This window comes from Lipotes vexillifer, unplaced genomic scaffold (assembly GCF_000442215.2).
Source record: "Lipotes vexillifer unplaced genomic scaffold, Lipotes_vexillifer_v1.1 scaffold147, whole genome shotgun sequence".
Taxonomy (NCBI): Eukaryota; Metazoa; Chordata; class Mammalia; order Artiodactyla; family Lipotidae; genus Lipotes; species Lipotes vexillifer.
In genome coordinates, this window is record NW_006778796.1 from 355706 (window position 1) to 372227 (window position 16522).

Below are 16522 nucleotides of genomic sequence, written 5' to 3' on the forward strand. Positions count from 1 at the left end.
TCCTGCTCAGTTACTTGATGTCCAAGCTCCACAAAAAGAGGGAAGGATGCACTCGCATACCAAAACAGAAGCATTTCAAAAGAATTTGAGTGGGAGGTGGAAGCCTTTCCTATGACTGCCGCAGGGGGGAGTTCAGACAAGGCTACCAATCACACTTGTGCTTTGATATGTAATACAGATGTGGCACTAGAGCAGATTCTGAGAACAAGGGGCCCTTGGACAAAGTGAAAGGCGTTAAACTTACTGGGTTGGCCAAAAAGTTCATTCGGGTTTTTTACATCTTACAAAAACCCGAACAAACTTTTTGGCCAACCCCAATTCTTGTGGAATTACTTATTTTTACAGTTAAACAATTGGGGGAGGAGAAGAAAGGCTTTAGAAACATTTGAAAGTGTTCAACCGTCAATCTTGTGCTTCTGAATTTTTTAGAATGGATCCAGTGATCAGTTCATCTTACCACTGACTGGGTGCCCACCATATGCAAGCCCTTGTGATGAGTACAGGGGGGAATCACAAAATGGTATTCACCCTCAGGGAACTTACCATCCAGCGGAGAGGTAGGTAAACAAGAAGAAAGCTGAAAGCTTAGACTCTAAGCTTCACTAAAGACGGGGGGGGGGGGCTATGTTCTACTGGTTTCTACACCCCAGAGGCTAGCACCACACCTGGTACATAGTAGGGGTGAACAAATGAACGAATGAATGAATGAATACATTAGTGAATGAGCTATAAAGGTTAGACTATGTGTGTGCCGTAAATACAGATACAAAAAAAAAAAGACTGATGCCTCTGCTGAGGATTCAGGGATTGAGAAAACCTGGAAAAGATAGAACCTGAAGTGCAGGGCAACAAAACTTGCCACTCCATGACTCTTTGGCATGGAGATTATTTCCAGCTGGAAAGAATCAAGGCCCCAAAGATTCAAGAAGAAACTTTTACCTTCTTCCTAACTGCCTGAAGAATTTAGATAGAGGGCCTATTACAGGAATAGACTGTCACCAGAAATATCTGCAAAGAATACGGGCTAAGAGTAGGGGCGGAAACTCTTAAAGATCAGAGTCCATTCTGTGTCCCACTGAGTCCGCATGACCCAGCAAACGTTTGCTTTTCCATCTTCATGTGAATCGCCATCCTCCCTGTTGAGGTCCCAAACCATCACCCCCAACATCCTCTTTTGTCTTTAGCTGAAGGTGAGGGTTTCGGCCATTTTGGCGAGTTATTCAGTTTTCCTGGGTCTCACACATGTTATTAAACTTTTGTTTCATTTTCTCCTGTTAGTCTGTCTCATGTCCACCTAATTCTTAGACCTGCCAGAGGAAACTAGAAAGGTAGAGGAAAATGTCTTCCTCCCTGGCAGAAAAAAGACTAGAACTTCAAGAAGCAGAGATAGGAGATGGCCCAATTATAATTTTATACAGTTGCCGTGTGCTGTAAATTAGTTCTCATTAGTAAAAATGTCCTCATTCTGATGATTATTACGTCTAGAATTTCTACAGCATCCTATATCTGTAAATTGTATGCAACTAACTTTTAGTTTGTTATTTATTACAGGGACGTTTGATTTATTTATAAAGAACCTGACGGTTCATCATTTATTTGAAAAGGAAGCTGAAGAAATAATATCTGGTCTCTAGCAGTCATGGCTTAATTATTACTATTGGTCTCCTGGGGTTCTCTAATAAGTAGCCATAAAAAAGTCAATTTGCAATTAGGAAAAGAAATGTGTATATTTGGCAGCCTTTACATTGACATGATTGACAACAGGACTGACAGAAACTCTACAATGAAAGAACAGTAAGTTCTTCATGCTATTAGCATATTGTCTTAAAATAAACCACTGTCAATCCTAGGATGAGAAAAGAGTATAAGAATGGTTTGTTTCAGCAATGACTAGGATATCATAAAGGCTGCGTACAAATATCGCAAGAGTAGAAGCCCAAAAGCAACAAGAGACATCATTTCACTGACAGTTTGGAAAAATCACTAAAAGGGCTGGCCTGATCAAAAAAGGAATAATTAAAACTGAATAAAAATCATCTGGCAAAGAAAACCATTATCTCAGAGATGATCTCTCACCAAACCAGATAATGAACCATTTCTACTAGATGTTCTTACATCTATCTGGATGACCTCAAATAACTACTAGGTTCTTTTTTTTTCATATTAAAAATATTATCCTTTAGCTAAGTGTTTGTGTTCTCCTGTCTGACCATCGCTCCTCTTTTTTTGCAGGAGGAAGAATATCTCTATCTTTATCTGTTTTTCCATTCTTCTGGAAGGAAGAAGTATTATTTTAGTTTTTCAAAGCCTTCGGGTCAATGAAATGAGGGTGTCTGAGAAGAATTTAGGGACAGATTCTAAAGGGAAAGTTCCCAAACTGAGCCAGAGCGAGGATTCTGCCACGATCTGGAGTCACTCCTCTGGAAATGGAGTAATTCAAAGAGAGCTCCTGGTGGATGGGGGGCAAAGCAGGAAGGCTGCTGTCATGATCATTTGGGAAATCCACCACGTCAGGCCTTCAGATACACTGAAAACAGCCCCAAACACCAGTTAGGTAAACATCTCTAACCTTTGTCATTCTTGGATTTTCTTTCCTATAAAGATATGCCTTCGAAATTTATACTGCCACAAAAAGCCCTAGGACTGGATTTCCACTAAGGTACTTCTGATTTCGTTCGGATAAAATAACCTTCACAGAGTATCGCACTGTTGGCTTGAATTGTAAGACAATAGCCAGGTATGGTCGTGAGGACCTCGTAATGGTTGATCTGGGAGGAAGAGGTTAAATTAAAGGTGAGAAGTACTGAAAACATGGTATATGTTTGGTCCTTCTCACTCCAGACAAAGTCCTTGTGATAAGTATCATTAAATATGAGATTTTAAAAGCAATTTTCAAGGAATAAAACTAGAAGACTCACGAGGAACCACCCCATGTGGAGGTTCCCACAGGTGGAGAGTGTGAAGGCCATCTCATGAATAATACAGGGTCATTTCCTCCAGGGCTTGTCCCTGTGGCCTCCAGGGAGCTGTTTAGGTTAATAAAAATGAGCTTGAAGGAGCAGAGCCTCACAGGCAAAACCATGCAGCTGGGTTCTCCCACAGGGCCACTGTGGCCTGTCCCCCTTGTAAGCTATTAATGACTTCGCTAGCACGTAACTGAGCCCACCTACAGCCATCCTAAATGTCCTAATGTCCTCAGTTTCCAGCTTCATGGCAAGCCTCAAAAAGTGGTTGTGGGCTGGAACCAAAGTAATTTGGATCTAGGGGCTGTTTGGGTTTAACATTTATCTCACCTCCACCCAGCACAACCTTTCCAAATCAGTCTGCACATCTTTGGGGGCTGCAAAAACCTTCCGGACCTTCCAGAATGATACCGGACCTCTCAGTGTGATTGGGAACCAGAACGAGAAGGAGATCCCCTCTCCCCATCCGTGATATCTCAAGAGGCAGAACCAAACCAAGGTCCAGCTTGTAAGCCAAGAATCTCCACAGATACACACTATTATATATAAAACAGATAAACAAAAAGGACCTACTGCATAGCACAGGAAACTATATTCAATATCTTCTAATAACCTATAATGAAAAAGAATCTGAAAAAGAATACATATACATATATATGTGTACGTATAACTGAATCACTTTGCTGTACACCTGAAACTAACACAGCATTGTAAATCAACTAGACTTCAATCAAAAAAAAGAATCCCCACGTGAGCTGTGGCACTTGGACACAAGGTCAGAAGGTATGCCTTGAAAATCTGACCAAGCAAATATTTCAATTTAGAGCTTCACCTAAATGTCACCTTGTCAAATTCTGAAGTTTAATACTAAACAACAGCTGTGTGTGGAACAGAAATCACCAAGAGACAGAAAAGTAAGAAAATAATCCTCCCTGACCAAAATTTAACCTTTTTATAAATGGCTGTTTGTACATCAGAAAAGATCAAATGAATATCATTAATGGCCACAGCAGGAGAAAATTAACATATTCATGAATTAGTACTTTGCTTTCACTTGTCTTGTCAAGGCTGAGACTTTGCTTTTAAACAAATAAAATTTTGTTTGAACTACCATTAATTTATCTGTATTTACCATCCTCCATTTCAAAATTCATATGATGATACCTGTAACCAAATAAATAACTTATTTCTGTACAAAAGATTAAACCTCAAAAGAGAAGTATAAATTGTACTTTGTTTATACAAAACACTTGGCCAGACCTCATCATTTGGCTTTTATCTTTAATTAGCTACAGAGGTCAAAATAAAAATAAATTATATTAATTTAGCCTGTATTTCAGATAATTTTATGTGGGAAAATAATTCACATTGGCGGTTTACCTCGATAAATTGGCCAATATAATCGACATAGTTGACGGTAGCCTAAGAATGAAGGCAGAGGCTTTCTGGGGAAAGACGAATTTGATTAGTCATTAAATTAAAATCCTAGAATAATGACCATTTAAGTGACTTTTAAGAAGATTCCAACTGATTATTCTAGTTATTTCTTCAAAATGATTTACTTTGCGTCGTATCTCATTTCATGGAAGGTGAAAAAAGAGACATACCTGTCTGGAGCTTGCCCCAGAGGCTCTGCCATCAGTGGAAGGGGAACCAGTCAAAACCAAGGAAAGCAACAATAGAACTAATGCAAATAAGCATGCATATTTGCTGTTAATTTTTCAGGATTTGAAAGGCACACTGAACTATTTCTCACTTAAGCAGAGATTGTTTCACTCTATTTAGTTTAAGTCAGCTTCACTAGCTCGAGTTACACACATCCATATGCCAGGTCTCTGATAACAGAACCACCAGGAAAGAAGCTAATCCACCCCAGTCAACTCCCCTACAAACACTCAAGCATGTGAAATCTACCAGACGCTGACCCACCCATCCTCAACTGCCACAAAGAAAGCCCAACTTCCTTGAAGTGCTGGGTAAGCAGTGGGGGTCATCTTCGAAAAGCATGAATACCAGCCACCCCTTACATAAAGAGTGTTTACAAGCGGGGCAGAGGTGAGAACTAAATTCTCATACATTGCTTGTGGGATCGTTAATTAGTACAACCTCCTGGAAAAACAATTAAAAGCAACGTCAAAATACAGAGAAAGCCTTAAGAAGGTCCATCTATTTGAGCCAATAATTCCACTTCTAACCATCTAGCCTGAGCAAATGATCCAAAATATAGAGAAAATGACATTCAAAGATGTTCATCAAAGTATTATTTTTGATATTCTGGATAATTGGTAACCATCTAAATGTTACAGGGGAGAAGGTAAATGAATTTGGCAATATCATCCGTGGGAATTCTGTGTGGCTACTGAAAATGATGCTCATAAAGACTGTTGACACGAAAAGTTATTTAAAATGTTTGATGAAATGCACAGGATGCAAAACTCTATGCTCAGTCTGATCCTGATTTCACAAAAATATGCACATCAAAAAGACTGAAAGGAAATACACCAAAATATGAGTAGTAATTATCATTTGCTCATAGTAATATGTGTGATTTTAATTTTCTCTTGTTAGACTATTCTATGTCTTCCAAAAATTTTATAGAAAGCACATATGTCTAAGAAAAAGAAAGTATTTTTAAAAATCAGGGCAGAGGGTCCCTGGTTTTCCTGCTGGGTGGACAGACCGCACCAGACACTAGGAAATACCTCTAGCCTTCCTGAGCAGATGCCATGTCCCACCTGTCACTCACGCTTGATGGAAAACCTGGTGATGATTTCCTGCCCTCCACATCATGCCTATGCCCCCCTTGACCTTGTCTTTGACTTTCTGCCTTCCTTGTTTATACTGAAATACCCCTCTGGCAGCTACCTCTTCTCTGTAAACCATGCTCTCTAGCCCCCCTTCACCAGCAGAACCCAGTTCCATGGCCTGGTCAGCTTCCTCCTGGAACAGCCTGGTTGAGTCCTGGCACCGACAACAAGAAAGCTACCCTTGAAAGAAACAGGCATCATAACACAAACTACCAAAGGACAGGGCAAGGAAATACAGTTTTCTCAATGCATTCTAAGACAAATATCATATGATATCACTTATATGTGGAATCTAAAAAAAAAAGATACAAATGAACTTATGTATAAAACAGAAATAGACTTACAGACGTAGAAAACAAACTTACGGTTTCCAAAGGGGAAAGGGGTGAGGGATAAATAAGAAGTTTGGGAGTAACATATACACACCACTATATATAAAATAGATACACAAGTAGGACCTACTGCATAGCACAGGGAACTATACTCAATATTTTGTAATAATCTATATGGGAAAAAATCTGATAAAGAATATATATGGATAGACACATATATATGTATAACTGAATCACTTTAGTACACCTGAAACTAACACCACATTGTAAATCAAGTATACTTCAATTCAGAAATAAATCTAGTTAAAAAATAAGAAAAAATGCATTCTATAAAAGCATTTTATATATTGTGGGCTTCCTTCCCCTCACAGACCGGGTGCTATACCAGACCCAACTGTGTCTGATCTCTTGAGAGGTCCCTACTATGACAATCATCCTTAACACATTCCGTGTTTCAGTGCATCTTCAAAGACCCATAGCATCGCACCCTCACGACTCTGTAAGGCGGGGAGATCAAGGATTATTTTCCTAATTGTACCCATAAGAAAATTGCAACTCAAGAGTCTGGGCTCTGAGTGGCTCAGACCCTCCATCCTCGAGGCGTGCTCCTCTGTAAATAGTGATGATAATATCCATGTGGGGGAGTTGTTGTAAGGATTAAATGAGATATCGTATGCAGCCTGCTCAGCATCATGTTTGGAACAGGGGCAGCATTCAACAAATGCCAGCTCCTGTGACTGTTAGGTCAATGGGAAGCTCAAGGTTACATAGCTGGGAAGTGACAGCGCCAGGCTGTGAAGCCAGGCTGTGAAGCCAGGCTGTTTCACACCAAGTCCACACTTTTTATACTTTATTCCCAACACTGTAAGAGGAGTATTAAGGCATGGCTCAAGCCCTTACAGAACTTATAATACTTTGTAGCAGGCATATCTCAATTGCATGAGACAATAAAGCAGTGATTCCCACAAAGTACTAAGGCAACGGTAATAAAGACTAGGATATAGCTCTCAAACTACACAATTCTTTTGTCCAACAGCTACCATTCCAGCATTTTCTTATGCGTACATTCCAAAGCTCAGGAACCCCATGTTTCATCCCTGTTTCAAAGTGAGTGGATATGGGGAAAACAGATATGAAAATAAGTCCCTTCCCATCCCGACCATAGAAAACATTTTCTGTGGGCATTCTGAACTGCAGGAAGTTTGAGCTATTTTTGGAAATTTGTCTTTAACTTCTAGAAAGTACCATTCACAATCACACATATGTTTTAAGGGACTTCAAAAGAGCTTCAACTGAGTTTAAGTCTGCTTCCACCTTTTGAAAAAGTCCTCAACCCGATTAATTAATTTTACCTACAACATGACACCTGGCAGTTGGTAAAAATAAAAGAAAAGATACAGGACAGTGAACATTTTATAGGCAAAGGCAGAAAGTTCTCCAACTTAGAAGCACGGCATGTGCAGACACACACAGAGTAGGAAGTCACTCGGTCTCCTTTACATTTGGTGCCATAATCGGGGAATCCAGGGCCACCAACCCTAAGCAATACAATTTCTTTACAGCAATCTTGGCCTATTTATCTGACAAAAGAAGAGTGTAAAGCTTTGCGTTGTGGAATGTTGACACTTCTTCATATCTAAGAGGGTAATTTATCAATGAATACTTGAGATGCATATTTTGAAAGGTATTTAATGGGCTGTGTGTTTTCATATTCCCATTGATATACTACTTTCTAAGAGAGAGAGAGAGAAATGATGATCACTAAAGGGTGGTCCTTAGCATAACTGTGAAGTAGGAGGAGTTTATCTTTGGAAATACTCTACCTCCCTTTTCTGCATGTCTGTTATCCTGGGTGGCCAGGGGTGAGGACCCCCCCCCACCCCCCACCCCCGCCCACTCACTGAGCATCTTCAATGGGGCAGACTCGTGTGCAGTGCCTGCTCTCTGTAATCTGTTTTGATCCTTACAACAAACAACCTTACAACACATGTATTCATCACCCCCATTATTCAGAGATCAGGAAACTAAGTCTCATAGCATTTAAGTGACACATCTAAAATACAGAAACCGGACAGTGACTATGGAGATTCCTCCACTGCGGTGCTCGTCTGGGTTTCCCCTGCCTGAACTGGGCTCCCCCAACCTTAGGCACCCCCATCAGCTCTGGCACTATGGACCAGTTACCATCAAGCTGTTAAGGACAGGCCACCACTTGAGTTCATCCTCTTAGAATAGGAACAGGCCCCATTCCTATTCTGAAAGGGACCAGGCAGGCATGATTTTAACCCAAATCTATGGCTCGAGTAGTAAAATTTGAGACAGGATGGCAGGACTTCAGAATGCCCAGACTCTTTAGAGGTCATCTAGTCAACCTCTTCCCCCACGAATATGCAGATTTAAAATAACTAAAGCCTGAGAGGGGATGGGACTTTGCAGAGGTCACCTAACAAATCAAGTGCAGGGCCCGGATGAGAGCCAGAACTTCTCACTCACTCCCATTCTCTTTTATGGCATCCGCTACAAACATTCAAACACAGGGTAAAAATACACATTCTAGGCTAAACAGGAATGATTTCAAGGTTATTAATTCACACTGGCTATTCAGAGTGCTGGCCAGACTGCCTGAGCTTGAACCCTGGGTGCCCTTCTTACTAACTGTGTGACCTAGATAAGGTACCCTCTCTTTGCCTTGGGTTCCTTATCCACCATATGAGAATAACAATAGTATCCGCCTCATAAGGTTATCATGAGGATCAAACGTGATAATCTGTGTAGAGCTCCACCTTCTTCATGCTTGGCGTAAAGTAAGCACGGAATAAATGTTACATATTGTTGTTATCGTTTGAATTATTACCATTATTACTACTACTAGTTCAGATAATTGGCAGTTAATACTTTCACTCTGGGGGAAGAAGGCAGCAACAACCTCCTGCTGTCAAATCATCTCCTTTAAGGGCGGCGCTAGACAGTCTCAGACATGAAGGTGAGTCAGATGAACGGAAGTTAGCACCAGGAACGAAGAAATTCCCTTTGAAAATAAAAGTGCCTACAGAGTATTTTTATTTGGATGTTCAAAGTCAAAATTCCCCACCTTTCTCAAAACAACTCTTTCTCATTTTATAGTTGACCCTTGTACAACTCGGGGGTTAAGGGCGCTACACATACCCCCTTCCGAGAGGAAAATCTGAGCCTTGATATCCCTGCCTCGAAAACAAAGGAACTGGCAAATGACTCACCCAAGGGCAGGAAGCTGAAACAGTTTGGAGAGAATCAGGACTCAAACCCCAGGTCTTTTGATTCCATACATTGTGATCTCTAATCACAGTTCAAACCTGTGTTGTTCAAGGATCAACCGCACTTCCTTCCCCCCCATCCCCCCCGTTTGGCTGAGATATAATTAACATAAAACACCGTATTAGTTTTAGGTGTATGTATATATTGTGAAATGATCATCATACTAAGTTTAGTTGACATCTACCATCTTACATGGTTACAAATTTTTTTCCTTATAATGAGAACTTTTAAGATCTACTCTCTTAGCAACTTTCAAATATACAACACAGTACTGCTAACTATGGTCACCATGCTGTACATTATACCCCCAGAACATATGTATCTTATAACTGGAAGTTTGTACCTTTTGACCACCTTCACCCATTTTGCCCATCCTCCACCCCTCACCTCTGGCAACAACAATCTATTCTCTGGATTTATGAGTTTGGTTTTTTTAGACTCTACATATAAGTGAGATCACACAGTACTTATATTTCTCTGACTTATTCACTTAGCACAATGCCATCAAGGTCCACCCATGTTGTTGCAAATGGCAGGGTCTCCTTTTTATGGCTGAATAATATTCCATTGTATATACATATATACCAGATTTTCCTTATCCACTCATCCATCAATGGCCATTTAAGCTGTTTCCATATCATGGCTCGTATAAAAAATGCTGTAATGAACATGGAGGTGCAGATATCTTTTCAAGTTCGTTATTTTCATTTTCTTTGGATGAATACCCAAAAGTGGGATTGCTGGATCATGCGGTAGTTCTATTTTTAATCTTCTGAGGAACCTCCATACCGTTTTCCATAGTGGCTGCACCAGTTTACATTCCCACCAACAGTGTAGGAGGGTTCCCTTTTCTCCACATTCTCACCAACACTTATTTGTGTCTTCAGTTTCTTTCGTTACTGTCATAGTTTTCAGGGAACAAGTCTTTCACCCCCTTGATTAAATTTATTCCTAGGTATTTTATTCTTTAGGATGCAGTTACAAATGGGATTGCTTTCTTAATTTCTCTTTCTGATAGTTTGCTATTTTAGTGTATAGAAATGCAACTGATGTCTGTGCATTGATTTTATGTCCTGCAATTTTACTGAATTTGTTTATTGGTCCTAATGGTCTTTTAGTAGAGTCTTTAGGGTTTTCTATGTATAATATCATGTCATTTGCAAATAGAGATCGTTTTAATTCTTCCTTCCTGATTTGAATGCCTTTTTTTCTCGCCTAAATGCTATAGCTAGGACTTCCAGTACTATACTAAAGAGAAGTGGCAAGAGTGGGCATTCCTCTCTTGTCCCTGAATTTAGAGGGAAGGCTTTCAGCTTTTCACCTTTGAGTATGATGTTAGCTGTTCCGTGACTTCCTATCTCAGTACAAAGCCTGACCATCCATGTAAACATCTTAAGCTTCTCCTTCCACACTACCAGCCACTTGGTGACCTAGAGCCACTGATTCTCTCTCTGAGATGGTTTTCTGTAGATCTCTCTTCTCTTTCCCCATTCTACCTGGTTCAGGCACAATTAATTTTACTTACTTTTTTTTTTTTTTTTTTTTTGGTCCAGACCGCTTTAGTGGTCTAAAATCTGAGCTCGTTTCTCTTTGCAACCTCACCTACTCAGCGCCTCCAAAGTAACTTTTGCGAGATGAATTAGATCAAATCATTTCCCCCGTACAGGCTGCATGGCTTTTCCTCCTCTGCAAGGTATATTCATAGCCCAGGCTCACTGAAACACCTCCTCCCAAACTCTCCTGCCACCTCCTCACTGCAGAACACCTACAAGTTCTTTGAACGTGACCTTTCCTTCAACGTGGAACACCTAGCTCCTTCTCTACAGAGATGCAGTCTGAACATGAACTTCTCTGCAAGCTCCTCCAGATTCCCTGAACCCTTCCTTCCCTGGGCTCCCACTGAGCTTGTTCCTATCTGCACTAAACACTCACCATGCTGATCATTATCACTTAATCTTCTTATCCTTTTCTGCTAGATTGATTTCTGAACAACATCGGCCTCATTCTTGTAGCCTCTGGCACAGGGACTACATAGCACACAGTAGGTACTTAACAAATTAACTGCTGAGTAAACTGAGTGGATGGTACAGAAAATAAAAGGAATGGGAAAATGAGACCTCAGTGACAAAGTTGATCTCAATAAAGCTAATTTCTATAACATACATGACTAACTGCAAACGATTATGCAAGTAGTTTTTAAAAGAGTGTGGGGCTTCCCTGGTGGCGCAGTGGTTGAGAGTCCGCCTGCCGATGCAGGGGACACGGGTTCGTGCACCCGTCCGGGAGGATCCCACGTGCCGCGGAGCGGCTGGGCCCGTGAGCCATGGCCGCCGAGCCTCCGCGTCCGGGGCCTGTGCTCCGCAGCGGGAGGGGCCGCAACAGTGAGAGGCCCACGTATGGAAAAAAAAAAAAAGAGTGTGATGCGTACTTGCAAATGACAAAGCTCTCAAGTTCCCACTTATGCCTGTTAACTGTTCATCACTAGAGAGAGAGAGAGAGCCACATCCTCCCTAATTTCGTTGGGTTCTGCAGGAGCTGCAAACAAGGCATTTGGAAAGCTCTTGGGATCCTGTAGCTTTAGTTGAGGACACATTCCCTCATAAAATTCTACGGACTGGACTCAAGTAGTAGGTGCTCAGTAAATGCTGATTCGATTTGCAGTGGATTTGAAAGCAAAGAGCAACTCACATTTTAGACTAACTCAAGGCAGTGACTGATTGTACTTAAGAAAATAGTTCTAAGGCTAAAGGAAATCAATGGGAGACTGCAAAGCAGCCAAATGTTCACTCCCCTACCTTGTTCCACAGTCGATGCTTATCTGCTTCTTGATCCTTTCTAGCTTCTAGGCTTTTCTTTTCTTTTCTTTTCTTTTAACATCTTTATTGGAGTATAATTGCTTTACAATGGTGTGTTAGTTTCTGCTTATCAGTTATACATATACATATGTTCCCATATCTCTTCTCTCTTGCGTCTCCCTCCCTCCCACCCTCCCTATCCCACCCCTCTAGGTGGTCACAAAGCACCGAGCTGATCTCCCTGTGCTATGCGGCTGCTTCCCACTTCTATCTATTTTACGTTTGGTAGTGTATATATGTCCATGCAACTCTCTCACTTTGTCACAGCTTACCCTTCCCCCTCCCCATATCCTCAAGTCCATTCTCTAGTAGGTCTGTGTCTTTATTCCCATCTTACCCCTAGGTTCTTCATGACCTTTTTATTTTTTTATTAGAGTCCATATATATGTGTTAGCATACGGTATTTGTTTTTCTCTTTCTGACTTACTTCTGACAGACTCTAGGTCCATCCACCTCACTACAAATAACTCAATTTCGTTTCTTTTTCTGGCTGAGTAATATTCCATTGTAAATATGTGCCACATCTTCTTTATCCATTCATCTGTTGATGGACACTTAGGTTGCTTCCATGTCCTGGCTATTGTAAATAGAGCTGCAATGAACATACTGGTACATGACTCTTTTTGAATTATGGTTTTCTCAGGGTATATGCCCAGTAGTGGGATTGCTGGGTCGTATGGTGGTTCTATTTTTTACTTCATTGTGTTCCTGGAATGGAGGGGGTCAGTTAGCAAGTGTTGCCCTGTGCCTGTGATACATTTGCCTGTGTTTTGTGTTGATGTAATAATATGTGTGAAAGTTGAGCTGCATTATTTAAAATGTCCTACTTTTCCTAAAGCCTCCCCTCCGTATGACAAGTGGGATTCTGGCTTAGGGAAGAGAGAAGGGTGGACTGGAATGCTCTAGCATCTTTCATCTCCAGTTGTGGGATATATGTTAAAGGGAGCTCAGAAACTTTTGTTTATACTGAGAGGATACTTAAAAAAAAAAAAAAAGTGTAGGCAGCAGACTCATTAGATGTCCACTGAACACTTCTATCCTAATGTACTAAATAGGAAAGATTCAAAGCATGCACTCTGCTATAATTCATTTTGGGATAAGACAAAGACAGCAGTGCCTTGGAGAATAAATCATTAACTAAAGTCAAACGGAGACACCCTGGAAACCAGTGAAACCAGGAGGCAGCCGAGGGATCAGGCAGCTGGGATTTTCCTGTTCCCTCTAGTGACTTCTAGAGAGAAGCATCCCACAGGCAGGAGGAACTCGGCACACTGCGCTCCCTTCTATTTCACTTTTCAAACTTGAAGTTATTTTTAGATGACCCAAGCCCGCTAATCCCAGGCAGGACAATTCCCAGCCCTCTGCGTCTCAAAGCACCTTCCCCTCCCCAGCACTTTCCTTAAGGCACTGGGAAAAGAGGCTCCGATTTCCCGTTTGCTCTCTGCGTTCAGACCACCTCCCCTAATCCCCTCTCCAAATCTCATTCCCGGGGACCATAGGCGTCATTCCCGCTCCTCCACTTATGCACCTGCTGCTGCTACTAGAAAGACGAACCCCTGGGCCACTAGGACTGGGGAAGGGGATCCTTGAGACCCGCGCCCTCTAGAGGGGGTCAAGGGACCTCGGTCCTCACGGCCGCCGCGGGAGCTGAGAACTGGAACTGGAGACCACCCGCCGCCACGGCCACCGCCCCCGGCCCAGCCCCATACCCCGCCCGCTCTCGGCCGCCCCCCGCCGCGGTCCCCCGGCCCGGCCCGGGCGCCGCGCGCAGCCCCGGCAGGACAGGACAGGACAGGACAGGGTGCCGGGGCGAGCGGGCCGGCGCCGTTACATAACCGACCTGCTGGTCGTCCGCGATGCGTCGGTGGAGGCGGAGGCGACTGCTGGGCGGTCTGCCGGTCGGCGGAGCCGGCGACTGCTGGCGTGGCGCGGCTGCTCACCTGGCGGCAGGGCCGAGAGCGCGCGGGGACGGGCGCGGTGCCCGCGGGCCTGGGCGTGGGGCCGTGCGCGGCGCGCCCCGCCTCCCGGGCTCCGGCTCCGGCTCCGTGTGTCCGCGGGTCTCTGCCTCCCGCCCGCTCCTCGCCGCAACCTCAGCGGCCGTCGCCCGGGACAAAGCGGCTCCGGGGAGGGGCCGAGCCGGCGGCTCTGGCAGGAGCCAGCGGAGATGGGCGCGCCCCCAGCTCCGACTCATCGCGCCAACCTCCAATCAGACCCCGGGAAACTGAGAGCCCCTGTCTGGCCTCCTCTCCTGCCCTCCCGCCTGACCCCGCGCACTTCCCGGTCCCCCACGCACTCCCCTTCCCGGGCACTCCCCCTGCCCTCCGCCCCGGTGCCCAGGAGGGGGTGAAGACCCTCTGGGGACCAAGTTCAGGAGACGGTCCGTAGGAGTCCCGGGGGGAGGGGCTCCTCGGGGTCACGGCCGGGGTGGTGGCTTCCTTGGGGATCGGAGTGGGCAGGGGGCTGATGCTGAAGCTAAGGGTGGCTGGGCAGCGACAGCCGGGAAGAAACTGATAGAGAAGCCAACTGTGGGTGGGGAATACTGAGTTGATGGAGTCCCCCTACTCCGGCTAACTGAGGAAAGGTCGAGAAGCCCCTCGAGGGAGGGCCCTGGGGCGCTGCGCCGGGTGGGCGCAGGCACCCGGTGGCTGCCTCCCCGGCCCCGCCCCGCCCTCGCGGGGGAAGGTGCCCTGCGCGGGCCGTGGCTTTGCCAGGTTTGCCAGCTACCAGACCTGGGGACTGAGGGCTTCAAGGACTCCTATTGTGTGAGAGCCTGTGACACAGGAGTGGGTGGCATCCTACGGTATCGTACAGTAAAAGGTTGAATGTGAAACAGGATCTTGGGTAGATCTGTTGCTCAACAAACTTAACCCCGGTAGAGGTCTCTGCTTTACAAAATAAAGCAGTTCAGAGCCGTGGCTTATGGGTGCCACCCGTACTGATAGAGTTGAGTCTCATGGCAAGAGAATGCCGACAGTGTAAAAAAATATAGAATAAGGGAAGTGGGAAAAACTGAAGGAAGAAGGGCGGCGCGGTGAGAGTGGGGGAGGGGGGGTTGGTGTGTGCACCAACCTGAGGGAGGGAATGAATAAGATATAAATCAGCTTTGCGTTCTGTCATCTTTCTAAATGCTACATAAATAGGCCTTTTTCCTTGTGCTTTTTATGCCCTTTTGTTTCCTGATAACCAATGTTAAAATTGCATCGAAGCAACTTGTAAGTTTCACAATTATTCTTTGCTCGCCCAGGCACCACGTTGTTTTTTCCAAGGCTGACACAGAATTGCATCCTCTTTGAAAAACAAAACAAAACAGAAAAGGTAGACCTTGGCTCTTCTCTCTGATTAATCTGCATTAAATATAAATAAAGACAGAATTTCAGAGTTGAAAATGACCTCGGACTCCTACTCTTCCAAACTTCTAGATGCACAAATCCATATATATTCACTGATTAGATGAACTACTTTTTTGGACAAAATAGTTTGGAAGAGCATCCTTATGTTAAGCCCAAAATTACTTTCCTAGGATTTTCACTCTAGTTCACTTTTTGAAGCGATGAAGATAGTGTCCAATTCCTTTTCCAACTGACTGTCTTTCAAATATGTGAAGATAGCCATCATCACTCACTCTAAGCCAAGTAAAATATCCTCAATCCTTTGAACAAAATTTCACAGTGAGTAGTTCCTAGAATCTTCACCAACCTGAAGACCTTCACCTTAATAGGATCTATTATGTACATATATGTTTACAAATAAAATTTTCTGGGTACAGAAATAATACATTTATTGTAGAAATTTTGCAAAGTTGGAAAAACAAGATTTAATGTGAGAATTCAATGAAGAATACATGTAAAGCACTTAGCCCAATGCCTGGCACACAGTAGCACTCAATATATGTTAGCTGTCACAAAAGTGAACATGGTCATTTTCTTACCACTCAGATACAGGTTTTCTTATTTTCTTAATAGACTTTTTTTTTTTAAGTTTAAGGTTCACAGCAACATTGAGTGGAAGGTACAGAGATTTCTCATATACCCCCTGCCCCACACATGCACAGCCTCTCCCATCATCAACATCCCCCACCAGAGTGGTGCATTTGTTACAAAAGATGAACTGACATTGATACATAATTATCAACCAAAGTTCAGAGTTTACACTAGGGGTCACTTTTAGGTGTTGTACAGTCTTTGAGTTTTGACAAATATATAATGACATATCCACCATTATAGTCTCTTATAGTCTCACTGCCTCAAATATCCTCCCTGCCCCTCCTATTC

General features: G+C 43.3%; 2 protein-coding genes across 2 annotated transcripts in view; one reads left to right on the plus strand and one right to left on the minus strand.

Annotated features, from left to right (window-relative positions):
- Positions 1 to 14329, minus strand: part of RCAN2 (regulator of calcineurin 2) — a 277388-nt gene extending 263059 nt beyond the window's left edge. The window contains exon 1 of the mRNA XM_007451896.1: positions 14092 to 14329. The gene's annotated coding sequence lies outside the window, so the exon portion shown is untranslated. The remainder of the gene's footprint in view (positions 1 to 14091) is intronic.
- The window catches only part of LOC103087722 (basic proline-rich protein-like), a 31710-nt gene extending 17074 nt beyond the window's left edge, over positions 1 to 14636 (plus strand). Inside the window, exon 2 of the mRNA XM_007451939.1 lies at positions 13858 to 14636. Within this exon, the coding sequence (XP_007452001.1) occupies positions 13858 to 14636 (779 nt within the window). The remainder of the gene's footprint in view (positions 1 to 13857) is intronic.
- Positions 14637 to 16522: the final 1886 nt, after the last annotated feature.